This window comes from Porites lutea, chromosome 3, assembly GCF_958299795.1.
Source record: "Porites lutea chromosome 3, jaPorLute2.1, whole genome shotgun sequence".
Taxonomy (NCBI): Eukaryota; Metazoa; Cnidaria; class Anthozoa; order Scleractinia; family Poritidae; genus Porites; species Porites lutea.
In genome coordinates this window covers 7064857-7091952 of record NC_133203.1, presented here as the reverse complement: position 1 = coordinate 7091952, position 27096 = coordinate 7064857, and the positions used below count along the sequence as shown (strand labels likewise).

General features: G+C 40.5%; 2 protein-coding genes across 7 annotated transcripts; both read right to left on the bottom strand.

The window, feature by feature from the left end:
- Positions 1-132: 132 nt before the first annotated feature.
- On the bottom strand, positions 133-13827 carry LOC140930315 (uncharacterized). Of its 4 annotated transcripts, none has more exons than XM_073379995.1 (8): positions 13760-13827; positions 6005-6112; positions 5809-5892; positions 4238-4341; positions 3989-4084; positions 2873-3091; positions 2263-2366; positions 133-1570 (listed from the first exon to the last, which is right to left on the bottom strand). In XM_073379995.1, exons 1-8 carry the CDS (start codon positions 13805-13807, stop codon positions 1209-1211), a joined length of 1125 nt encoding a protein of 374 aa, XP_073236096.1. In that variant the 5' UTR covers positions 13808-13827; the 3' UTR covers positions 133-1208. The 4 variants fall into 4 exon arrangements, with proteins under 4 accessions (XP_073236096.1, XP_073236095.1, XP_073236098.1 ...); XM_073379994.1 differs by lacking the exon at positions 13760-13827 and adding an exon at positions 12501-12604; XM_073379997.1 differs by lacking the exon at positions 13760-13827 and adding an exon at positions 7621-7763.
- A 1369-nt stretch (positions 13828-15196) lies between these two features.
- On the bottom strand, positions 15197-27045 carry LOC140930311 (uncharacterized). Of its 3 annotated transcripts, none has more exons than XM_073379987.1 (6): positions 26653-27045; positions 24449-24532; positions 22638-22741; positions 19860-19958; positions 17750-18012; positions 15197-16584 (listed from the first exon to the last, which is right to left on the bottom strand). In XM_073379987.1, exons 1-6 carry the CDS (start codon positions 26686-26688, stop codon positions 15827-15829), a joined length of 1344 nt encoding a protein of 447 aa, XP_073236088.1. In that variant the 5' UTR covers positions 26689-27045; the 3' UTR covers positions 15197-15826. The 3 variants fall into 3 exon arrangements, with proteins under 3 accessions (XP_073236088.1, XP_073236089.1, XP_073236090.1); XM_073379988.1 differs by lacking the exon at positions 26653-27045 and adding an exon at positions 24654-24692; XM_073379989.1 differs by lacking the exon at positions 19860-19958.
- Between the last annotated feature and the right edge of the window lie 51 nt (positions 27046-27096).

Below are 27096 nucleotides of genomic sequence, written 5' to 3'. Positions count from 1 at the left end.
TCAAAATTATCCTGCACTCCAGAATCATAGAGAAGTATAACCACTCGCAGGCTGACTTGAAATCTCTACGCCTTTCTACAAGGTCTGTCGGATAACCATTCTACGATTAGACTCTCAAAAAGAAATGTCGTTCTAAGTTTATGAGACACTGTCCTCTTTATGTCTCAGGTTCTAAAAGTATGTTATTGCACTTGGAATACTTATGTCTTGTTTACTTGTTAGCAAACACTCTTCTTAACAGTTTCCTATTACAAAACTTTTGTCAAAATCTACACTGCTTGCAGTCATTTTTCTTTAGTTAGTAGTTCTCCACAGTCTTAGAGAATTATTAGTGAGTTTACGCAACAGGACGACAGGAAGGAGAGGACAGCAAAACGCTTGTGCGTGACAAACGTGACAGGGCTAAAACGTGCGTGTTTTGTCGTGATCTTCACCTAATATTAATGTTTTCTGGTCTTTACAAAAATATCTGTTTAAAGGAGAGTGAAGTTTGGCGAAAAGTTTATTCAAACAAAGTTATCGTCACGCTTGTCACACAAGGTTTGCCGTCTTCTTTCCTCTCCCGTCCTGTTGCATAAGTTCACTATTGTCTTGATAGGTACCCCCAAAAATGCTACTCATATATATAGGCGAATCCTCGTTTACACTTTTTTGCCTCATTAACATACGCTTCTCATCATCTGATGAAGCTAATAAAATAACACCTCTGAATATTGAAAAAAAAAAACAACTTTAGTCATCTCTGTAAATTTGAGCCCGAGAAACCGAATTGTTTTGGAGAAATTCTCTTTGAAAAATCCCAGTATTTGCAAGGAATGTATGAGCTCATTAACGGTTTTGCCACCCAGCAATTTCGCAGTTTTAAATTGCTGTTATTTCCTTTGTTATTGATTACAAGGAGCCGAAACTTGCACAAAGTGCACAAATTGACCAGCTCTTTCAACTTTTGAACCTAATAATTACAAATTATTTGTATATACGACGACATCCTCCATGCTGGGATATCTTGTATGCTAATGAGCAAAAATTTAAACAATGACATCAGCAAGGATTTGCCTACACCTGGAATATACACAATGTAGTGACACGTATACACAGTTACCAGCTGCTGTCCAGGAAATGAGCCTGCACTTCTCCCGCACAGCAGATGCCTTACATTTAGTTCTCACCACAATGCTAGTACACAGCTTTTAACATTATTTATCAAATCAGTAATCAAACCGATGGTCGCTGCCACATCTGAGGTCAGGATTAAAAACATCCACATAGTCTGCGTCCATGTCAGAAAATGTCTCAGTGTCTTCATCATCACCAATTGCCACTTGGGAAATGGAATCCAGTGGAATGATTTCATATTCTTCTAGAACAAGGTCAATTTCATCCCTCGTGGTTCCATGCCAGCTATGGCTGAGGGGATGTTCCTTTACCTCTTCGGGATCAGTGTTTGACATACTGCCGTCCATGCTGTCCAGGCCATCTTCACTACTGCCTGGAATTGTAGGAAGGGTCAAGAGGCCAGTGGGATATGCGACACAACTGATGCTCCTCATTTTTTTTATGTCTCCACGCTCTGTGGTCAAGGAAAGGTAAATCAGTAAGCCTGGTACTCACTAGCCATGCAAACATACCGATAAGTATTTAAGCACAAACATAAGGAGCTAAGGCAACAGAGGTCACCAGATGTTCCTAGACCACAGCCTAACCTCCACTTTATAGTCTAGTGCTTTTGGGATCTTACAATAAAAATCACTTTGGTCAGCCTCGTGATCTCTGATTTGCTTGAGGTTTGTCTTGTGTGAATGCTTCAAGCTTTAGGGATGAGGCCCTTTTTATAGGGCAATATTCTAACAAGACACATGGCCTTGAAACAGCAATGCAAGACAGATGGTATGGTGACAAAGGACACAAAGATGGCTTGAAAGGTTAAAATTGCAAAAGTGAAAAAGACAAGTGTAAATAAAATGGTAAAATAAGGGCTTTCTTCTCTATCCTAAAAATAATAGGTTTAAGGGAGAGGTCTGCATACCCCCAACAACAGTTTGTTTCCTTACAGCAAGAAAAGCCAGGGACAAAATAATATCCCGTAGCTTTCATGTGCTTTCAAAAATTTGAAAAATATTAAGGGGATATTTTTGCATGGAGCCCTTCAATTATTATTTATTTGCTAGTTACAGAACATTATAATATTTGCAACAGTGGTGTATAAGACTCATCTAATTGTGTTTAACAAAATGGACTCCACTGAGAGTCACTGAAACATACCCGGATCATCAACATCTGCAAAATCTTCATCAAATGTAAACAAACAATCACCATGATAACTAGACCAGCCCTTGCCATAGGACGTGCTCTTTCTTGACTGTGACCTTAAATTAATGATAAAATGAAAGATGTCCTTTACAGAATCAAAGAAGAAAAGTATAATTGATTACACCCCCAAAGGGAGGGGGGGGGGGGTACTCCCTATAATGGCCTATGTGGGGAGGCCCCGCCCAAAAGGGGTACCTTTTTTAGGCTTCAGGTATATGAAATGGTAGGGAAATCTGCAATTGTGGTTTGTAAGACGTACAGATGCATTTTATGGCTGTGAAAAGGTCAAGAGAAATTTCTGGGTTTGTGATTTGTTCATACTTTTAAAACAGTACATTTGCAGGAGTTAAAAGGGATGCAAAGTTCTAAGATAGGTAAGTGAAAGGGGTACCATTTGTCAATAAATAAAAGGTATGCAAAAGGGGTACCCTTCCTGTCAAACAGGTATATAAATGGTAAGGGGTTGGACCTCGGGAGGAGCCTTTCCATATAAAAATTTGTTGAGTACCCCAATGGTAGCCAACAAACTATACTATATAACAATAATTTTTGCTTTCCTTACTTTTCAGTGGGTGGATATTCAGCACTTATAGATTTTGTTCTTGGTCTGTGTTGTTTTTCTTCTTCTTTTAGCTTTTTGTCATGCAGCCTTAATATAAGTGACCGGATTCCACCAGGGGTACGTGTTTTGAGATAGTAGTCCATTTGTTTTGCTGTCAGTGTTGTCTGGACAAATATCAGGAAGGCTGGATGGTTGACAAACACAGTAATGCTTGCAAGTCTGTGAAAAAAAGGCATTCATGCTTAACAAAACTATCACAAAAATCTGTGTTTTGAAGCCTAAGCTAACTGCTCAGACTGTCCAAACGGCCCCAATCCCATTGGGATTTCTTCCAAACGATATTGCTTGAAAATCCTAAATCCCAAACGATATGCGATCAGGATAGGAAAAATCCCAATGTTGACATCCTTTATGATATTTTCTGATGAATTCTTATGATACTTATACAAGAACACCTAACAGAGCAACTTAACCATATGAATTAACTGAAACTGATATCAAAAAAACTTAAAAAACTGCACAAAATATAAAATAAAATCAAGTACTTGTACGCGAAGTCATGAAAATAAAAATGAGCATGAAAATTACCATTGATTTAGCGAACACTTTAGACAGAAATTGTCCTCTCAGAACATTAGAAATGGTGTTTCAGAGCATCAAGACCTCAAAACTTTCTGGGGGAGCAGGACTCTTGAACCATCTCCCCTTTGGCACTCACATGATTAATTGATTCTTTGATGATTACAGAGAATCCTGATTTTATATACTCAGAAGATTGGACACTCTAACTGTTGTTACGTAATACAGCCATCTTTCCTCCCTCCTCTTGCCACTACGGATGTTTCATGGTGCTGAATTTACAAACTTATGGTTTAACAGATATATAAATGCGCAGAGAAAACAAAGCTCGCCGGGCTGTCACTAAGATTTCAAGTTGCTGGGTGAATACAACAAGTTGTCGGGGAATAAAACAGCTAGGGATTTCTTTTGGTTCTAAATTTTTTTTTCTTTTCCTATGAAAGTAGCCGGGGCCACGTTCTTAATAGCCAGGAGAAATTCCTGGGCCCTGCCTCTTAATGACAGCCCTGAAACTTGACAGTCAATATAGAAACAAACCTATTTAAAAATTTCTCTAATCCCTCCTGGCGTCGCCACAAAAAGTTCTCTTTGAATCGTCCAATAACGCGCTTCTTAGGAAGTTTTGGAGCATCACTACAGAACAGAAAAACACACATTATATGCAATATCTGAAAACTGCCAAAACTTTGCTTGCAAAAAATTTAATTAACTGTAACGTTGATGACAGATAATGTATTGCCTCCATGCCAAGAAATCTAATAGTTTTATTTCCCATTCATTACGTACTTGAATACAACATCCTCCAGTCCAAGCTTGTTTTTGAGCCAAACAAATTCCGAATATCTTCTCCGTATGCGCGAGTGTAACAATGGAAATGTGGGGTTATTAGTCTGTGAAAATATAACAACAAGTAAATGATTGTAATAAACACCATGTCCCCATGTACCTCACAAACCAAGTCAAGGCCCTGAGGACTGGAGAGAAGTCCCCAGGTGGGAGGGAGGGAATGAAAACAGCAACTCGAACGACTGAGTGAAACAAGTGATCAGATTACAACTTGAACCTGATCAGTCTTTTAACACACCATGGTGAAACGGCATGGAGTACTCCCCCTCCCCCCTCCTGAGAACTTACCTCTTTTCTCCTATATCCCCACCTACTTTGTAAATTACTAACCTTTCAGATAACCCATGTTACATTAAATGTAATGTGGGGTATTTGAAAATTAATATAGTGGTGTGTATTGAAATGAATGCCCACAAAGACAAAGACAGGTTACCATTAAATGACACAAGGCTAACACTTTATATATACATATCCAAATCAAAATGTATAAATATTACTTTTAGAGTGAATTTATTATGCAAGTTTACAGCTGTCCCTGAATAAATCATGGCAATAGGACTGAGTGAAGTCCAGTTTGGTTTGTAATCATATGAGTGATTAACAAAATCAGACGACCACGTGGCGGGAGTTTGATTTGTTTAATCACAAGTATGATTACAGACTAAATTGGATGACATGAAGTTCTGTAACCAATTAATCATAACTACAACAAAATTTCCGATACTTTAGGCTATTTTTAAAATTAAAACACAAGAAATTCCAAGAGTTTTTTTGTTAGCAGTGAAAGAAGCCACTTAAGTGCGCACATGTGATGGTGCACACTGTCTGATTACTTAGGCTTGACACGTACTGTCCTATAGCACTGTCCTATTAGTGCTGAAATCAGGACAGTTGTTAGTCAATCAGATTTGAGAATTTTGTTATAGTTATGATTAACTATTGAATTTGATGACATTACCTTGCAAAAGAGTAAAATGTTTAAAAAGTTAAAAAGTGTTTAAGCCTATCTGTTGATTTAAAACTTGAGCATGTCAAATAAAATACCACAAGTAACCTTACATGGCCCTTGGGCAATTATTCAAAAAAAAATTGTACAAATAGATGTACATTTGCATTAATACAACACGCTATGATCTGAAAACATAAACTTTAAATTACCTTAAGCTTAGATCGTTTTCAAAATACTACCAACAATTAGGCATGTATTCCCTGACACATAACCGCATCCGTTTCAAGTTTCCTTTTACCCTTGTAAAATGCTTTTTAAGCGGCGAGAATGTAACATTGAAGCTAAATTCTCTAAATATATTATGCGAGTTGTGGTTAGTTCCATTTCAACCCGCTCCACTGCGCGCAGGTTTACACGATCTTGCACTTCTTGTGTATTTAGAGAAGTGCTCGTCTTTAATTTATAGACACTCAAAGTCATCCCTCACAAAAACAACGAGTTGACCCATAAACAGTGACCTCGTGTTTATCAACAGCCAAAACAGAACTAAAATTAAGCTTACTTTTAATTCGATTTCATAGTCGGTGTACAGCGCCTTTTCCTTTTCGATGTGCGTTCGAGGATTCTTCACGTCGATCTCCAAATACTACAGAAAAAAATCAAAGCAGAACTTCAGTACTAAGCCACAAAAATTAAGGCCAAACGCCGGCCGACAATATATAAACTGTAATTCGTTTATAAATATTCTGCTCACTGACCCCGTTGTACGCGGAGTCTCCCACTTGGTCTCTAATCATATTCCACTCATATCTTGGCTTGAAAAGCCTGTACCCTGCTTGTGATTTACTCATAGGTGGCACAGGAGCCTGAAAAAACAACATCAAACGATTATCGTCTCTCCAGTCACACCAGACAGAGGAAATTTGTGAAGATGTGTTAAGTTGCATACCCAGCCATTTTGGATCGTATGTCACTCTCGATCCAGTCCTTCTCTTTTGTGCTCTTAAACTGCGACAACTGCGATAACGTAACTCTTGTTTTGTAGGTGTTAAAGGTTGTTTGTAGATGAAAGTAAGTAATCTTATTGAAATGGCATCACAAGTGACTTAGAAAATATTCTTTTTTTCATAGCGAACCTCTCTAATTGTGCAATTTGACAATTTTGTCCCGGGGGGGGGGGGGCTCCCATATGAAAAGGGCGGGGATGCTCGTCGTCTTGCTAAGGGGTGTAAATTTCAGATTTTGGCCTCGCTTAGAGTGTTCTGGGCAAAACGCCATTATATTTAGCCGTAAAGGTCTCTTTTAGGGTTATACTCGAAGAAATATTAAAAAGTTATATATTTTCAACTTGTTTTATTTACTCGATTCATGTAACCAAAGTTTAAAAATAAAATGGTCGCTTTTAGGGGTCAAAAAAAAAAACGGTTGGGCCATGCCACGCCCAGATTTGTCTCCTTTAGGGGTTTAATTCAAAATTTCCGACGAGTATCCCCGTCCCTTTCATATGGGAGTCCCCTCCAGGAGGGAATTAACTACATCTTTTTTTCCGTGCGCAATCTTGATTGGTGGTCTCCAGTCAGGTGATGTCTAGCGGAACATCCCCTTATGATTTTCAACATCAGGAAGCTACACTTCTCAAGGGGGCTCTATTTTTTTACATTTATGTATAAGATGAGCTAAGATGTTAAATAAGTTATATACATTGGTTGAATTGTGAAAACAAAACCAATATAGCCTGTCCCTTCGATCGACCTCATTTTCAAAATGTTTACTTTCTGGAGCCATCTTCCTATGCCCCGTGAAAGATGCTCAGCGTAGGCTTAAGGGACTCGTGTAGAGCTCGTGATTTTTGTTTGCCAAGTTACGCTTGAGTGCGTTGCATGTATCAGACAATATTGGCGTGACTCTTAAACTCACACTAATTTACTAATTTACTCGATGGTTACAGTTTTTTTAAGACGGGAACAAGTTGCGCTCACCATTTCTAAGTCACGGGAAAGATGTAAAAACAGTGAAAATTCCTAAAGAACCCAACAAAGCACAGCACTGCAACCCGCCCTTAAAATGTGGCATGAATTGTGGCATGTAAGTAAATTTGGTTGACCTTCGTTCATAAAGAGACAGTATCGCCAAAAACTGCAGGATGTGTGGTAAAAACTCTTCAGTCACATTGGTTTGGCCAAATGAAATATAAGCGATGTTATTGCGGAGGAAAGAAGAATTGACTTTTCTTGCGCTAATATACATTAATTTCAGGTGATGTTTTCTTTGCATTCGTGAGAAGAAAGATAATCAGCAGTTCCGGCAAGCGAGGAACAAAATTCTTCCAGAATAGGGTGCAATACTGAGGGAGAAAACAAAATCACTACCTTACCCTGGGTTAGTGGTATGAATCGTTCCAGCGGTAAATCGCAGCACAAGCTAATCTGGCGTTCCCCGCTCCAATTTTACATTTAGAAAGAGAGAAGTTACGAGAGAGTCGAGAGAGAAGATAAATATTTGTCCCATTAGGTGTGCACGTGGAGCCGGTTCAAGGTAAACAGCTAGAATGTCAAAAGCACATCACGCACGATGACCCTATTATGTTACTAGTTTATTAGCTGAGCAGAGATCTTTCAGAGATCAAGGTTTTTGTTTCTTTGTTTGTCTGTTTGTTTGTATATACACGACATAGCGTGCTTAAGAGGTAGGGGAAAGGGGAACTCGATTAACTCTACAAGTCTCCGTTTCGTAAACACATGCCATTGAGGCTAAACCCAAGATCAGTGTGTCAAAATCACTGTTCATAATCTCTGGAATTGTGGCACCCTTTAATTAATTTGATTGAAGAAAGAAACGTTTTATTTTTATAGCAAAAAAGAATAATACTGCTAATAAAAAAGAGTCCAATATTTTTGATGCAGTATCTTTGGAAATAACGCAATAAAAGTTACAGTGACTGAAGAACTTGTTAGATCCCGACTGCCATACGCGGCAGTCAAACAATGCGTCGGAGCATGGTGATGATAATGATGGTGATGATGATGATGATAGCTGATTCTATGCAATATGTCCGTTAAATGATTCTCTCTTGCTTACCAGTATTCCAGGGGGCTGGCCTGATGGCCTTGAGAAAGACATTCCCCTTGTACCATACATAGGTAAACTTTGCGGTACCTTGTTGTATGTTTTTGTTTGAGTTTGTGAGTGGAACTAACAGTCAAGTCCGTTTAATCAGTCGCTGCCGCAACTGGTATCAAAATCAAATCAGAATTCTTGCACGCATAATGAAAAGAAAAATTTTAGACAGTACTCGGCTTTGACCTCTCACAGTTTCCGATCGCATTGAAAAATCTTTTTCACCCTAAATGGATAAAGTTATGAAGACGATTATATCGAGCTCAAAAATAAATCGAGCTGACAAAACTTTAACTACCTCGCGAGTGCATGAGCTCATGCAACAATGCCGGAAGAGACGCACCCGGCAACATCTATAGTCAAAACCTTTGAATGCAGAGGTCCACTCAGCCTCTAAATAAGAGATGCTAATACCAGACGTCGCTAAATCAGCCCCTTGCCGTATTGCCATCCTTGCATTCAAATTTGTTTTAATCTATAGTCAAGTATAGTCTCCCACACGCACTCAGCAGTTTTTGTTTCGTCACACAGCGTTGATCCAAATAAAAAAAAAGCTGTTCACGTTCGAACCACATTCCTTTCTAGATTTTAGCCAATCAGAGCTACAGCCGCCTTCTATTTTCTGGAGAGTTACGTGACGAGACAAAAACGACTACTTGGGAGACTACGATGGGGGACAAAGGAACTTGGGACTGTGTGGAGAAGACTGTTAGATAGCACTCTACTCCTAGTGACGATTTTTTGATCTGCTTTGGGTTCATCCCGTCTTTCCCTCACTCACCCCAGCAATGGTTCATCCTGTCGTTCCCCCACTCCCCCCAGCAATGGTTCATCCTGTCGTTCCCCCACTCCCCCCAGCAATGGTTCATCCTGTCGTTCCCCCACTCCCCCCAGCAATGGTTCATCCTATCGTTCCCCCACTCCCCCCAGCAATGGTTCATCCTGTCGTTCCCCTACTCCCCCCAGCAATGGTTCATCCTGTCGTTCCCCCACTCCCCCCAGCAATGGTTCATCCAATGTTATGGCCAAAAAAGCGATCATTTCCACCCATGGTGCTCAAAATTCAATTTTGTTTGGAGAGGATGGGGAGGGGTCTTTAGCTTTACTAATATCTCTAGACAGGTCCCAACACTTTTGACCTCCATTGTAGCAATGACTAACGAATTCAATTTTCAGTTAATTGCCCTCCAGAGCCTTGAATTCACTAATAGCGGAGCTCCTCGGAGCGAAGCCCCATAGCTAAGAAAATTTGGTAATCTATCTATCTGCGAAAATTTGGTTATGACGTCAGCGTACGACCTCCCGTCCGTACAGACGCTGGGGGAGGGGAAGGGAGTCAGACGTCAGCCCGTCGAGGGAGGAGTATACTATAGCTTAGGTGAAATTTTGTAATTCAAGCACCTCGCTCGTTTCGGCAATAAATCACACATGGCCGCCCGGACTTCTAGAGAGAGAAAAAGAAAAAAAAAAACGAGTCTTCCTTTCCACTAAATTTTAATATGTACATTAACCTAGATAGCAGGGAAAGAGCTAGAACGAGAAATAAATAACAACGGAGACCAATTTCGTTGGAAGAAAATCATAAAAAATATATAGCGGCGGTAAGAACATGAGAAATGCTAGCGGCTACCAAAGTGAAAATGAGCGGGAGTGAAAAAACAGAGCGAACAGGAACACAAACACTTCCTCCAGATTTCCTCCATAAAACGTGTAAATAGGAATTTAAGAGAAGTTTCACGTTTTAGTCGTGCAAAACAACGGCATGGAAATGTAAAAAAAATTGTGCTGCACGTGCAAAGTTGTTGTTTTTGCTAATTAGACAAATTGTTGTTTTTTTACCGTCCTCGTTGTTTGGTCTTTTACTCGATTTTACATTTTCTTTGAGGAAACTTTGAAGACTCTAGAAATAATAAAGACAGCTTCGTTTGCTAAATCTGTTTATTAGAATAACCAAGCCGTGTACAGTCGCCTCCCGCCCCTAAAAAACATCTCTCTGGTTTTGTTTGAGGGGAGGGGCGGCTGTTTGCAGGCTACCAAGGGCGGGAAATGATTCCCCAGTATAATGCATCGGTCAATTCCAGCTGTGCCCAGCCCCTTCCACCCCCCTCCTCGGAGTTTACCCCCAGGCATTACCATTTTTTGCCTTGGATGGCAAATTCCCGAGGGCTGGGACTGTTGAGTTGTCAAATCCCCCGGGGTGGGGACGAAAAAAGAGGGCAAATGCCCCCGTCCTCCATCAACACAGTAAAGTAGTGCCCGTCTGCCTTTCTAAATAAGACATCACGCCGCGAAGACTCCAGCTTATCGTTTTAGGATTGTCATAAAATTATTGTCATTAACATTAATAGTGTGCTGCAAAGTTATCTGTTCTGGATAGTTTAATACAAATATATAAATTTATATAAATATATGAAAGGATGCTCTTCATCATTCCATAACCAAAAAAACGTTGATTCACGTCGATAGCTGCCGATTTTGCTATAAAATTCCGGCTTGATAAGCAAAGAAGAAATGCATGTATAAAATCGAGAACATGCCTTTAAAACCCTCTACAATTTTCTCCCGTCCTTGACAGATGAGCCAATCTGCTTGTTTTTCCAGTAAAATCCTCTGTGTGGTTATATTCGGATAGGAAACCACGTGCTTGCCAAAAGTTCGAGGGTCACCCGGGGTTGGCAAATGTCCGACCCCCGGGCATAGCAACTTTGCTAATGCCCGGGACTGACAATGCGGGCAAATCGCCCCGCGGTAGCCCGGGGAGGCTGGACGCAGCTGGCATTGACTGAAGTATAAATGAAGGATTGTTTGTGGAAATTTTCGAAAATACCCCAATAAAAACGATCGTTCTTAAGTTTGTTTATTCAACTCACGTTTTGTGGAAAGACTCAGATTCATTTTCTCCCCTCAAAGTAAACTCGTCCCCCTGGCTTTTCCATTTAACAAATCGACAACAATTTTCCATGTTCTGTTCCTTTATCGATTATTGAAATGACGTCAAAATGTTCAAAACTTAAGTGGAACCACCTGCCGCAGGTAAGTGGTGTCACTGTAAAGTTTCCCTCCCTTCATAGTGTAGCAACCACTGCTCGCAGGGTACCAAGTAACAGGTGCACCCCTATCATTTTCATAGGTAAGGACCCCCATAGAAACCAGTAATCGAGCAAAACGCGCGAGACACGCAAATGACCACGTGCGTGACTGAAGGCGCGTGATTGAACGCGCTGGCGCACGCGTGTACTCCCCTCACTAAATCTGAAGAAAAAGAAAGACTGATCGCAGTCTAAATTGCTGTTGTTAGAGAAGACTAAGAAAAGTACATCGGCTTTCTTTCTTCTGGACTAAGAGACAATGACTCTTTATATACTATAGGATATTATTTTCACGTACCACTAAACATCGCAGCAGTCAAAAGGGTATTATGAGCAACGGATATTTGTTACCTATGACCGATTAACCTTCGGCAGTCTTAAATGCTAGCCATCAGCCATATGCCTTTTACAAATAACGAAAAGTATATATTGAGATCGGTATTTCAAGTATCACCACTATGATTTTAGTCAGGGCTTGATTATTAACAACGACATCAAGGCAAAACAATTATTCATGGCAAGAAGGGTGGGAAAGACGGGGGGGCGGTATTATAACTCCGAGCCACTAGAACGCTTTATTTTTCGGCTTCTATAGATTGTTCATGCTGCATGATAAGACCTACTCCGGAATACTTTTACTTTCAAGTTGGGAAATTTGAACTTATTTTTAATTATCAGTTTGTGCCTTCAGGAGCGGTGCCTTATAAGTCGTCATAGCCCAAGTTGGAGTGTTGTTATACCCCCCTCTCCGCCCCCAGACTAACCGCTCCCCCGAATACGCCCACGCCACTCATAAAATTAATTTCCCGCATCTGCGATGGAAATTTACTCTTGTCAGTCTCATTCACCTAACTTTCTCAGCGAAATATCGCCCTTTCCTCCTGTTATTCTCGCGGAAATAAATCTCAACTAAACTCGGGTAATTCATCTTGCTTTGGATTTTTACAACATCATGCTCTATGTTCCAATCTGCGATCTGCTAAAAACAGAAGTCAGGAGACCGAAAAAAATTACGTAGGGTTCACTTGTCACTACTGTATTCTCTTACCGTCCATAAGATAGTCGTGTAGGAACTGCAGTAGGCCAAATTTCCCATCCACGCATTTTACTCTTTGAGTCGAGTGAACTGATCGGTATGTAGCACAGAACCGCAATATAAACCCAAGGCTACAGAACAATTGGTATAAACCACAGGAGGGGGGGGGTACTCCCTTAAAATTGCTTTATAGGTAATTGCCGCCCTAAAGGATATGGTTTTTGCACCGTTTTGGTCTGAAGACGGGTATACACTTTGCCTATTTAGGTCTGAATTCGGGTAAGGTATTCGAGGGAATACAAGAGTGCATGAACGTATTTGTTGTTTCAATTCTAAATGAATAAGAAAGAAAGAGATCATGCGAATTCGAAATGGATTTTAAGAAATCTCTTTGTTGGCATTTTAATCTAAGTAATGATAACATAATTTCTGCCTACGATAAGTCTGAAAACAGTTGTGGAAAATAACAAGGTCTTGGGTCTGAAATAGAGTTAGGATTTGGAGAACTGGGCGGCACACCCCCACCAAGAATTCCCAGGAGTACCCCCCGGGTTATAAACCAACATTCTCTGATCATATGATTGCCTTTTACCTTTTACCGATCAACCTTTGACATGACGGTCTTTTATATGCTAGGCTACCTTTTACAACGAAAAAGAAATTACGAGGCCAGTATATCGGGCAAAATCACCATGATTCTAGTCATAGCTTGATCGATCTTTTTAACAACGCCATTATGATAAAAACAATTATTTTTCGTAATAAGGAGGGGGTCGTGTTATAATTCCACATGACGTTTCTCTAAACCAAACACTTTATGTTGAAGACAAAGTGTATGTTTCTCCCCTTTGGATTATTCAAACTGCATGAGAAGACTTGCTTCGGAATACTTTTACCTTCAAGTTGGGAAATTTGAATATATTGGTTTGTGCCGTTCAAGTCGTCATGGCCCAAGTTGCAGTGTTGTTGACCCCCCGGAATAACCGCTCCCCCAAAGACGCCCACGACACGCAATAATATTGAATACCTGCGATGCAAATTTACTTTTTTGTCTCATACAGTTATATTTATTAACGACTCATCTCACAACTCTTGGTATGTTCATGGAATCTATAAATCTAAATTAAACTATTCATCTTGCTTGCGATTCTTAACCGTAAAAATTGCACCGTGGTCTCTCTGATCTGTTGTAAACAGAAGCTAGAACACCGGAAACAAATAAATTTTTTTTTAAATGCGTGTATCTCAACTATTTCACGTTATTCGCTTACCTTGTAAAAGATAGTCAAGTAAGAGCTGAAGTAGGCCAAATTTCCCATCCATGTATTCTACTCTTTGCGTCGAGCGAACAGATCGTACGTCGCACAGAACCGCTTAAAAAAACCCAAGGCTGGCAAACGCCGACAATATGGGAAACCAAGTGTGTCGCATTGCATGCGTAGCCTGAATCTCCGAATTACCGCCCTTTATTTGGAGGTGATGATTTGAAGGGGTGCAGCAGGAGCCCACTGGGTGCCGTAATTCTGTGTTCCCAAATAGTGGTTGAGTAGATCGCCACCAAGTTGCATGTTCGCGTATAATACAACGCATAACCTATGTATAATATACGTACAGTATAAAAGTATCACTGGAGTTAATAGCCACCTTGGGAATTGGGGCCTGGGGACGCAGGTTAATGGCCGGTCGTTTCCGTCTCCTTTTCAGCCGGCCAAGCAGGAGAAACATACAAGACGCGCCAGGGTATGGCCATGGATAAAGAGGAGCAAATAATGAGGAGTCTGGATAAGGATAAGGATAAGGATAAGTGCTTTATTATCAACAGAGCGCCTACAGACACATGTGGGAAGGTGAGGGGGGGGGGGGGGGGGGTGAGGGACGAGTAAGGAATAAGGTGGTGGTTTCTCTTTGTTCAAAATTTTTCACTTCGAGAAAGTAACTTCAGCAAATTTGCGCAAAACAAGAGTTGTGGGAGTAAAACACACACAAAAAAACATCGACAATTGTCTACATCTATTTAGAAATCACTGGTGATCCTTGCAATCTGATTGACTCTAAGCAGTGTGATTTATTCCCGAATAACCCGCATCTTTTCTCCCAGCCAATGAGAATGGAGTACTAAACAAAGAGATGATAGCGAGGGGAGGGGGACGCTTATTCGAGAGGGGCGCCTGTTTGAAATTTCGGCTCAGGGGGGGCGGGGGGGACGCTAACTTGAGGGAGAGTGCTTCTTAGAACGCGGGCGCTTATTCGAGGAAAATACCTTACTGCGCAATTTTAGAGGAAAGTTATGGGGAATGCGAAAGTGGCAAATTGCTGATCGCTTGCCCCTGGTTTGTTTGTTATCGATCGACTAGAAACGAAAGCGAAAATCACGCTGAGGGATTACAATGAGCACACTCAGAGGCCCCTGTAGCTGTTTGCAGTAAAGACTTGTGCGAAAATACTGTAGCCCGCGCTGCAGACGAAACTAACACGGGGTTTGTTTACGTCTGTGACGCAGGCTACGATGCTGACTTTACGAACTGAACTTGGCCGAGACAACGGCGTCACGCAATTCTCCTTCTAGCTCCTCCTAGGGAGCAGCACTGCATGACAACACAAAGAGCAATAATGTTAATGACCAACCACTGATTTGCTTTAGTCCGATTTCCCTATTGCAGTTCCATTTTTTTACTCACAAGCACTTACTAATAAAGGACAAGGTTAAATTTCATCGGCATTTATATTTATTTGTTTATATTCGAAAAGTGAAAAATACCACAAACTGATGTTTCCATTGTACATTTAAGCAATATATTATTGTGTCCATATATAGTTATTAAAGCGTTTTTCCCAGCAAATTAGAAAATTTTTACACTAGCTGGTCATCCAGAATTTGATTTTACGTGACTTTAGTACAATAACTCTTGGCTTCTTGTAGATCGAAGTCAGAAAAAAATGAAAACGGAGTACAAAAATATTTCTCACCAGTTAATTCGAAACGATTGTTAACGGCAGCTCGACAAAGGTAAGAAAACATGGAATAATTTTGGATTTTTAAAACTGATACTATCATACGTATCATTGACTTGACTCATCGACAACCACATGGTGTCAGCATCAGTTTTTAGATAAACTAGAATTATGTTGTTGTTTTTTTCTGTCGTGCTTGTATTTTTTTAAAATCACAATTCAATCTCTGCATTTTGAATTGATATTATCGTATAGTGACTACTTTGCTGACAATAACGTCATGTACCATTCAGCTTGGTCACGCAAACTTGAGGCTAAAGTAACGCAACGTAATGCCGTGGACGCTGTCCTTGTGATAGTGTCACGTAACACTTGATCGCAGGTGGTCACACAACATTGTTGTAACGCAGCTCTATCATTTCCACGACATCATATGTCAAGAAGAGAGCCGCTGAATGCAGACTGTCACAAGAAGACGACAGATCATCACGATCTTTCCAATCAAGTCCACCAATCGACGAATGAAGCACAGTAAAGTCAGAATTTTTATCTTCATCTTGCTCTTTGCTTACGTCACCTTCGCATTCACTATGGTAACCGATACTCCTAGACGAAACGCTATTTAGAGGTTTAACAGAACACGGAACACTAATAACATCATAGTCTCTCATGCGGATATCCCTCGGGGATTTACTCGCAGAGTTCCCCTCCTCATCGCTACTGTCCTCTCCGGGAGAGTCTTCATTTTGAGAGTTCAGCCATTCCCGTACGCGAACAAAAGGTTCGTCCTTTATGATATCAAAATCTGACAGGTCTATCTCCGTTTCGTCGTCACCCTCGTAAGGTTTCGAATCGTCCATAGGCTCTCCATTTTTCTTCCCACTTTTAGGAGAATCTGCGAGAAACGTTCTTTCCGTTGGAGCAACCATTAATTGCCCCCCGGGTAAAACTGACGCAACCGTATGGGTTAAACTTGTTCGTCTCTTTATCGTTGTTGAGTGTTCATGCGATGATTCAGGACACGTGGGAAGGTGACAGCTTGAACGCGCTCTTCGCGCAAATGTTTGACAAGTGTAGCCAGAACTCCAGCCATTTCCCATAACGCTGGCATAGTTCTGTTGTGAAGTTACCCAGTTAGACACATCTGAAAAGAGAAAAAAGTCGTACAGTGAGATTTGCGAATGTAAGATTTACCTGGCTTTTGAAATCAAAAGAGATGGTTCAACCGTGGATGGTCGGGCGTTAATTTTAACATTGACCTTTCCCAATTTCTCTGTTGCCATAAAAACCCCGAATCTCCAGGAGCTATTTAGGATTACTACAAAATTTCATACGCTCTTTGGATAAGAAAAATTAGCTCGAAAACCATAGCCTGCGAGCAAGCGATCCATTTTGGGCTGGATTTCGTGAGAAGTCACGCGCAAGCGGAACACGAAAGGAGACGCGAATCGCCACTCGACATGGAGAGCTTGCTCCCAGGCTAGAAAACCACTACAAGTTTCACTGCTGTTATGTTACCACTGTTAAGAAGCTCACATTGCCAAACTCAGCAGTAAGGCATGCGCATTGTCATATCAGCCACTGTTCCCTTTAGCTGTGACTTATGGGGACAGAACATTGTGGCCGTTGTAGAGAGGTTTAAACAAGAGTCAATACATGGACTGTCAGCCCAAAAAAAGTGGCCGTTGTAGAGAGCTGGTCGTTAGTGGAGGTTCAACTCTGTAGAGGGATTTAGAATCACGCTTAAGGAAATGGCAATCAATTTGTACCACGTGACCACGTTTTCCCTTTACTCGTCGTCTACTTTTTAATACATCTATTAAAAAATACGTAGTTTCGTGTCAAGTTAATCCATACGAATTACTTTGGACAGTTTTTATCTGACATGACAAAAATCCCGTTTCACTTTTGCCGTAAAAATGAATCTAAACTTCTCTATTATAACGCAGTGGTGCACGCGATGAAGACAAAATGTGCGCCTTCCCGCAATTGAATTATTTTTCCATATGCATCTTATTACATCATTATTTTACTATAAGTATTATTCATGTTATCAATTGCAATTGTGCAAGAAAATCATTTAATCAAATGGAGAATGATCTTAGCAGTTGTGAACGCAATTTATGCAATTGCGTAAGAAGCCTGTAAAAAATTCAGGACTTCAACGAGATTTAAGCCCATCATTTGAAGTTTCACATGAATACCTCGTTCCCAGGTCTTCTACTCGCCCCCCCGGCCGGAGCGAGAGGACCCTGGGAACGAAGTTTCATGGTTTTCAAAAAGAAGAGAGTAGAAAATGTCAAGCGTACCATCAAGCACTCCCTTTGCGTCTTGATCGATATCATCAGGTTGTATACTTCCAGAAAAACCGCTGTCCCCTGTAGAATGACAAGTGCATCTTCTGCCCTTGCTATCACGGTACTGCTGTTCAGCGGCGAGTGGAGCGATAATATCATGCAGATCGCGACTGTCCTTTCCAGAAATGAAGTTTTCCATTTCTTTCACTGTGAGGTCGCTTTGAATGAACAGATGGAACACTGCATCCGCTAGGATCGCTGTGATTCTTGTAAGACTAGACAAGAAAAGCAAAGCAAGAACATTACTCGAAAAATCGCAAAATGGTTAGCCTGTTTCAGGCGTTGAGATAGTGGATAGCCTGTGTACAGACCCTCCCTCCACTAGGGGGCTTATAGGGGAGTGCAACGCGAAGTCAAAGAACCAGTCCTTCGCTGTTTTTCCTGCTCACATCTCTTTGCGTCGTCCCCACAAACTGAACGCCTGGAAGAGGCTACAAACAGATTAGATGCATGCAAAAATTAAACGCTAAAATTCACGAGGCAAAAAGTTGGCGCCGAGAACCTGAGACACCCAGGTAATAAATACAACAAACAGCCAAAACAAAAATGAGAAAACCAATTAAGATATTATCGGAAATGAAGGTAACTATTTGAGTTTAGTATTTACCAAATCAGTGGATAGGAATTTTCAAGAGTTTAATTTTGATTGGCTTAGCGCTAGATCATAATTATACGTGTACCTAGACGGACGTTTTGCATCTTCGCATATAAACATTGTTCTTAGGGCTAGACATTGTCATTCATCTATTCTTATTTGTACGCTAAAAACGCGTTCTAAGCGCTTCGAGGGGCCCCCTTTGTAGAATCCATCAATCGTGCGGCCAGTCAGGTAAAAGTGCATAGGGCAAAACGATCTCGGAAGCTTTATTAGCGTGATATCGCCTTTAAAACGTGGGTCACGTTTTTCTCTGTTAAAAATAGTCCCTTGGGCACCAGTCACCGATATTGCATATGTGATAAAAAGACAAAGACAAGATTATAGACACTTTAAATTTGTAAAGCAATCTTTGGACTGTTTATATTCAGACTAGATTCAGTGAAAGTTGTTCACGTGGTAAATGAATAACCAATGAATTGTAAAAACCTTGCCTTATTGCATCATTTAGTAATACATCCAAATATGGGCTACTTCAAACAATTAAACTTTTTACACACATTTGGAATTTACAAATGAATTTAACGTGACAGGCTTTAGGAACTGACTTTTCCGTAACAAGGGGCTTTAAAAGCGATCATGTGTTTCCTCGGCATCAAATTGATTAACGCGAAAGTCTCTAACAACTTACTGCTTGAATTACTGTTCTTCAGTGGAAGAAAAGAGGTATCAATGATAAAAAGATTTTATTCATCGTGTTCAAATGGGCCAAGCAAATAAAGGATGTCGTTGTTCCGGTGTTATTTTGTCCTGTATTTCAAAGTAAATAATTTCACAAAACCCTTCGTTTCGAACACTTCTTCAACATTGACGTAACTTTTAACGCCGTGAGCCTTTTTTTAGTATATTCAGCACTTCAGTTCATTTCAGTGAAAACTGATCCCTCGGCACATTTAATTCTAGGACATGTACTGTGAGCTTATACACGTTTTGTTTAATTGAACAAAAAATTTAAATTCGAAATTGTTGTTTGTTTCCGGTGATCAGTGTTTCATGGATTCTTGTCAACAGGGCTTCGTTGGAGATCTGTGTTAAGGAAATGGCGAAGGGGGCTTTTCTAGGGTGGTTCGAAGGCGGTGCTCCAATCCCCGAGGTTAAATTACAGCTTACAAAGTAGTGTATAGGGAAGAACATCTCTACAAAATTTCGAGCTCAAAAACCTGAGTGTAAAGTGAGAGATCGATGATCAACAAGATTTCCTATACAAAAGAATATAGTTTAAAAGTGTATGCTTATTGTAGCGGATACAAACTATTCGCCAACTTTGTCGATGTCAACGTGAACACTTCGAGACAAAGGCGTTTTAAAATCACTTACAAATTTTGCCACTTCGATCATATACAACAACAATGAAATTAATTGAAATTCCTTTCAGAATACCTTTAAAAAGTTAACTAATTAACTTACCCAGCTAATGCTTCTTGCAGGCCGTTTCGTCGTTCTTCTATAAACCTCTGACTAAATCGCCCAAAAAGTCTGTTCTGGGTAGGTAAGGAGGGCAGCTTACTGCAAGCGAAAAGCGACCCACATGCGTTAATGAACGCGGAAGATTTTGATATAGCAACTGTGAATAAGGAAATTCACATTTGCTGGCTTTGAATTTGCATTTTATCTGACTTGTCTAACCGGGTTAATCTTGCACTGTACAAGGGCAACCAACATTTTCTGTTTTAGCAACAATACGCGTGTTACAGCACAATTTTAACTTTCAACTTTATCCTTAGTGAGCTGTAAAAACAAAGGATCTATAGAGGCTGCTATGTAAATTCAAATTGACAGTTGGCAGTGTTGCTAAGCAACTAATAAAGTCTAGTCAGCCCCCTTCCCTTCACTCACAGACGTGATTTCGTTTGCGGTTTTTAAGGGATGGCTCCTATTCGACGATCAATCTTTCCTTAGCAATCAAGTAATCGATAGCATCAGTCAGATTTCCTAACTTTAGGGAAAAATCCCTGCATCAACGTAAGTTTTTTTTTTTTTTCCAAAAATAAAAGAGACGACATAAACTTGGCAATTTTGCAAAGTCTTAAGTGCTATTTGCGTTGTTGCAAAATAACTTTCCCACAAGTCCAATACAGAAAACCAGACATTGTGGAAAGGCCTTAAATCTGAAATTCATTTCATGATTACAAAACCTTGAAGCCTGCGTTTGCGTTTTATCTTTTATTTATAGCTAAAAAATAATGTTTCAGATCTTGGTTGGGTCGAAAATGATCTGAAAGCGTATTGTACAGTATATGAAAGGTTCCGATACTGTTTATAAAAAGGATTAAGAAAAGGATTTGTTACACACTTTCATTTGACTCCTGTATTTGATTATCAGCTGATACATCAGCTGTTTTTTTGCTTGCTCATTAAAGCAGGATTAGCCAGTTTTTTGTGGAGCGCGGATGATTTTTAAAGAAGAAAATAGAGGCGAGCAAGAGCCATAACTAAAACAGAAAGTGGTCGTTAAAAAAACTTCAACAGGAAGTGAACGGAACCAGTTTGTTCAGTAGCGATTGATTGTTTCTTCCAATCTCTCGAAATCTCGCTACTGCAGATACTGGAGCCAGTTGACTGACTGAAAAATCTATAAGGCAACTATTGTTACCACTCAGTGGAAATCACCGAAAAGTTGACGTTTTCTACTGTCTTAGCGGGCGAATGTATCTTAACAGGTCCTAAAACGCTCCATAGACTTCGTGACCCCATCCTTCAAGTTAGACAACAAGTTCTGCCTAGTCCTAACCGCATCCGCTCAAAATATTTTGTTCGCTTTTGTTATAAGGCGTGTCGCAGATAAGGACGTTTGAGCTAAACCACAGTACTCGAAGGGGTTAGGTATTGTATTTGCAAAAGAACTTGGAGAATTATGACACAAGAGTGCGTAAACACTTCTACAGAAAAAGCCCCCTGATGCCATTTTGGGAATGAAAGTTTCAAGAAGTACTTCCTGTTGTTGAAGTTGAAGGGGATTTTTCCTGGGGGCGAGATAATGACGTCACAAGAATACGTAAGAGGATCTATATAGCAATACCCAAAAACAAAACAATAAAACAAAACGGGAGAGCACGCATCCTACAACGAAGGTTGCTTTTCTGGGGTAGAATTTCCGCCAATAACTTTTGCGACTTCCGGAACACTTTATGATCATTTATAACTTTTTCACAATCCCACAGTAAATTACGGAAACATACAATGTTCTTCTAACTTTTCGGTATGTGAACTAAATCCTGCTATGTGACCATTCAAACGAAAACTTCTTAGGCAGTAGTTTCACATGGTACTATTTAAAAAGTATGTGGTTCCTACTTTCGAGTCTGTGGTAGCCTGCGTAGCAAGCGTTTCCGTGCGGTTTCGGAGCAAAGAATAACTTGAGGAACAAGAGGCAAATCCCGTTCCTCGGTCTTTCTTTGCTCCGAAACCACACGGAAACGCTTGCTACGAAGGCTAAGTCTGTGGATCAAATTTTGTGGTGTGACGATTCAAATAAAACCTCTTCCGCAGTACTTTTACATGGCGCTATAATTTGTTTTTCAGTATTTGCAAACTGAAATAATGACCAGTTTTCCTTCAATTCCGATTCGTGAAACAACTGGGAGAGAAAGAATTTAAAAGAAACTCTGCTTGTCTGCGCAGACCACTCGCAATGTTCGCGAGCCAAGATTTTTCAAGATAAAGTTGACTTCTTTCCAAGGTTGCTCATAAAGACATCCCGTACGGAAACTATTAAGTCTAAACTTAAAATCAAGCTTAAAAAATAGCCTGACATTCGTGAACAGAATTTTTTTCAGTGAAAGTTTTCTTGAATTACGTACACAACAAACATTCACCGAATTGAAGGTTATGAATTTTTATACTTAAAAAAATATCTATCTTCCCCGGGACAGACATTTTAGAGGTTAGCCAGCAACAAATTTCTTGCAGTAAGTTTTTTTTTTTCTTAAAAACGAGGTTTTAAGTTTTATCCGCCAGGAAGGTTTTGACGACACGATCGCGCGATGGAATTGAGATTAGTGTAGTGAGATTAGTGTGAAATTAGCGCTTAGTGTAAAGTTGACGAACATAAGCGCGAACAAAGGACGATTTAGTAACCGCTCTTTTGAGGCATGATCCGGTGATGGCTCGGTATATACCACAGCTGTTGGAACTGGCCAAAACCCTAGAGCTGCACGTACCGACATACTACAAAATGCTACTTACAGTCCAAGGGAACTGTTTCTAGACAACTGTTTCCACAGCCACACAAACTCCGAGAAACGTCTTCTAACTTGTGACCTCTCTTTAGCGAAGATCGTGCTGTTAGTCTGCGATAACAGAAGATACAAAGTTAGACATGATCAAGCATAGAAAAATATGTTGAAACGCGCGTAGGCAAACGGCAGAACGCGGTAGGTCTCCCCAGTCCTTGCCCGTTTCGTTTTTCTCTCTTATTTTTTCCCTTTTGTTGTTAACTTTTTTTTCGCTTTCGCTTTTATTTTGGCTCTTCTCGACTATTTACAGTGCTGTCTATCGCATACCACTTAATGAACAAATGTTTGTCCAGCTTTGCCGCCGTACGTCTACTACTTGCCCGTTGAACGAAGCCACATAATTTACATGGGTTTATGGCGACTATTCTGTTCTATAACACCATCCGAAATCCCTCATGTTCACGGCACTTTTTTTTGCGGATCGGCGACTTTTTGATTTGTTTTGTTTTTTGCGGGAACTAAAGATTGTCATTCAGTTTGCGACGGATCACTTTGGTTTTCCCGTTGGGAATTAACTTGTACGACCAATTGCATTCAAAATTCTTACATTAATATGGGTCAAAATACAGGCAAACCAACAACTGAAAACCTTCACAGTTGTGTACTGTATTTTTGTCACCACATTTTTCTGGTCGTTAAGAGGGGGTGGGGAAAAACCCCTGAAATAATGAAAAAGTTGCTCGTCTACTCCTCGTAACTTTTAGAAAAAATCTGATGATTGATGTCGCTTAGACGCTGCTGAAACCCTAAATGAACCCCAACTCTGAAACAATAGAGCTTCGGGCCAACAAGAACCTATCAAATGAGGTTCTGGCCAACAGAAATGAACGCCGTAGGTCAGCAACACGTCTATAACTAAAGAAATAAATGGGACCTTTTCGAGTGTATCAAGGCGTGACGGTGACTTTTCAGTTACTCAATTGAACAGGCTCACATCTCTGAGTTCGGGGAACATTTTTGGCGGCTCCCACAAGGGCTCGCTGGATGGCGACTCTGCCGCCAAAATAATTTTCCCCGAATTCGCACAAGAGAGCCTGCTCGCAGGCTATCGAAATGGTGGTCTTTTTCACTCTTAAAATAAATTGCCAATGATGACCGCCAATTTATTGTTTTGCAATTTCTCCCTCTCATGACCTCTTAAGAAATATGAAATAAATTTGAGCTACGCACAAAACGAGATTTATGCACATATTAAGGGTGATTTCGAAATTTCCGACGAACAATCTGCTTCATTTTTAACATGGTAGTCACCCCTTCCTTCCCTCCCTCCCTTAGGGAAAAGAAAGGGAAAGCCAAAATAGCAAATCTTCCGCTTTCCCTGATTCGCAATAAAAGAAACAGTATTAAAATACGGAAAAATGATCCTTCCAGCCAGGAAACGAAATGAAATGAAAATATAAATCATTCGCATCTTTAAGTAATCAAGATCACCTTGCAATTCGCTTTGTCAGACTTATAAGGAACATTTTTTCGGAGGTTAGTTTAAGACCGAGGCAGTACCAGCGAAACGAGCAACCAGTTGCGCTGTAATATAACATGTACAGCCTTCATTCGAATACTGAATTACACTTAATAAAATAAACTCGAACGACGTCGTCGTCAGATTCAGTTGCCAAATCGCTTTGTTTGCGGGCAAAATAATCATCACAGAAAAACACTGCTTGTAGCTTTCACACAACTCGAGATTTCGTCCAGTTTCCAAATTATAGCTCCAGACTGCAGGGAAAGGTGGCATCTCAACTGTAATAAAAGTGAACTCACCAGAACTACTATCTCATAGTCAGAATACACTGGCCATCCGTGAACCAAATGAGTTCGGGGATTACGCACATGGATAGAAATAAACTGCAAAAGAAGAGTCGCAGTAATGTTAGGAACTGAGGATTATGACAATACATGCTTTAGGATACACATTTATAAAGACCGCAAACATGGTAATCTGCATGTCTCTAAAACAAAGGCTTACCAATGTACTTCTTTGCAAAGGCATGCCGTTAAGCTGTCTACCCTTCTCGATGGGTTCAAACAACTATTGGTACAGCATTCATTCAGGAAGAGAAATGTCTCTCATCAGTTTCATCTCCACACGAGCTTTTTTAATCATCACGAATCACGCTTTTGACGTGACTTGCGCAATTTACAAAATCACGCATGCTCGCGCACCGCTCCACGTGTCTGGAGACCACATTTGTATTTCGCTCACATGTCCTAGTTAATTAAAATGCTGACGAAAAAGAATGGAAAATTCACTTAATATATCGTCAAATTCTTTACTTTGCCATTCCTGCATCCATATAAGAATATTTTTGTTTCACACATGAAATGATCTATTGCACACAGAAGATACATTGTATTAGCCCTGGTACTGTAGTTAAGTACCTAATTGTGGGTTCTAATTCGAGGTTTCGCTCACGATCCTCCAAAAAATCTCCCGCGAAAAAAATCAACCTCCAAATTTACTCAGCTGAGGTATACAGCAGTAATACTGGCGTGAAACGAAATTGCTAAGGCAATAAGACCAATATTGTTGGACAGTAGTTGGCAGTTGTTGCTGATCTTTTCAATATACCTTAAGCCCCAATAGATGTAATCGTAAGAGAGTGACACCGATTTACGTGTTTTCATACACAGGAGCCTATTATAAGTAAGCTCCTGTAGACATGACTGCATTTTGTTTCTCGTGTACTTCGAGTGCATGTAGGTTGATCAAAAGAACGAAAGTGTTCTAATTACTTGACATTCCGTGGGCATAGCAAAAATAAATCCCAAGCAAGAAAAATTAGTTCTCGCAAAATACCGTGACAAAAAATCGCCGACCCGATAAATGAAACTCACGCGAAAATTTCGTGCCACACCGCAGCTATGTCGCTGCTGCGTTCAGGTCAAGTATGTCTTAGCTTGAGCAGGCCACTCAGGTTTCGAATTATTTGTTATCATCACGTACGAACGGTTATGAGGACAATTTTCACCTCGTTCATGCCCTGCTGCATTATCAAACATCACACTGGACTCAACGAATGAAATGAAATAAAAAGAGTAACTAAATCATTCGCTTTCGCTGCAAGCAGAGGCCTTTTTCCCTCTCGTCCTCCGAATATCAGGGAAAAGAAACAATCAGTCGGTATATTTCCAGATCTTTACAGCTGGGAAAATCTGGGAAAAAACACAGTTTATTATATTCATTCTTCTTTGGACTTTAAAGCACCGCATGTATGTCATTGATTATTTTTGCTTCTTAAAATTACATAGAGAAGCTATGGGAACTGCACGACCTACCTTAGCGCAAGAGGGATAAGGGAGGAAAACGAAGAGAAGACACCGTATTTTATGTGGCATTCACTAGTAGTGCATGCAGATGCATAGGTTAATTGATTGGTTTCAATCATCACTGAAACCTCTGGCCCAAGTCGACAGCGATCGCTCGCAGGCTTTGGAATGACACGGTTGTTAACTCTGCAGTCCTAAATTGAGCGTATCGTATCCTGGTTAGGTATAACTTGAATAAAATACGCATCGTGTGTGACGTGTTGTAAAAGGAGACTACGACAGCAACGACCACGAGTTAGCCTGGCTTAAAAAGCCTTTCTTTGAGAGACCTCTGAGAAACCATTAGAGATTCTTAGCCAACCCTTAAAGACAGCGAACGACCAAAAGCGAGTTGGGGACGTTATTCTGGCGACTGGGTTAAACTGGGTTGCATCTTATCTATGACGCGGACCCAATAAGATATTCTCGTTTCTTTTGCCTTAAACAAAGTATAACTACAAGATAGCTAGGAAATTCTGACTTCTTTTCCCTTAAACAAAGCATAACTACAGGATTGCTTCAATTACTAAACGTATCGCACAACATGATGCTAGTGACCTTTACGATCTGGGCCATGGGACGTTATAAGAGCGTGGACGGACACTACGTATTTAGTCAAAACATAACAAATAACCTTATGGAAACAAAGAGATACGTACCTCAATATCTTCTCTCCTACTGAACGGGTCATCCATTTCCCGGCTACTGCGAGAAGATGGCGAGTAGCTCAGATCCTGTAACGTTAAATCTCTCCCCTTACTAGGAAAGGAGGCTTTCGATTGCGCGAACTAGATTTTCCAGCCGAGTGCTCCAAAGATTTTAACCCGAGAAGCGGCGCGTGGTCATCGGAACAAATCGCATCAACTTAAACCAGTTGATCGTCAACCAATTACCGCCACCAGCTGATTAAATCCATCAAAGTTCCAAGCGAGAATTTCTCTTATTTTTTGGCTTGGCAGCTTATTCCGCCGTCTATCAGCGTTGGTGACCTCCGCGCATAGTAAAGATTGCAACATAATAGGCTCATAACATACACGGCGGCCTTGTGCCCGTCGGCTGTTGTTGTTCATACTAACCCATTGTCACTTGCGCAATGGGGTATG

Bases quoted from the DNA above. Each gene is read 5' to 3' on its own strand.
- LOC140930315 (XM_073379995.1), bottom strand. From the start codon at position 13,807: ATGGGAAATTTGGCCTACTTCAGCTCTTACTTGACTATCTTTTACAAG. The intron at 6,113-13,759 runs GTAAGCGAATAA...TTGTTTTTTCAG, and splicing joins ACTTGACTATCTTTTACAAG to GCTCCTGTGCCACCTATGAG. The intron at 1,571-2,262 runs GTATGTTTCAGT...CCTTGACCACAG, and splicing joins TGCAGATGTTGATGATCCGG to AGCGTGGAGACATAAAAAAA.
- LOC140930311 (XM_073379987.1), bottom strand. From the start codon at position 26,688: ATGGATGACCCGTTCAGTAGGAGAGAAGATATTGAG. The intron at 24,533-26,652 runs GTACGTATCTCT...CTTCTTTTGCAG, and splicing joins GTAGGAGAGAAGATATTGAG to TTTATTTCTATCCATGTGCG. The intron at 18,013-19,859 runs GTAAGTTAATTA...TTTCTTGTCTAG, and splicing joins CTGCAAGAAGCATTAGCTGG to TCTTACAAGAATCACAGCGA.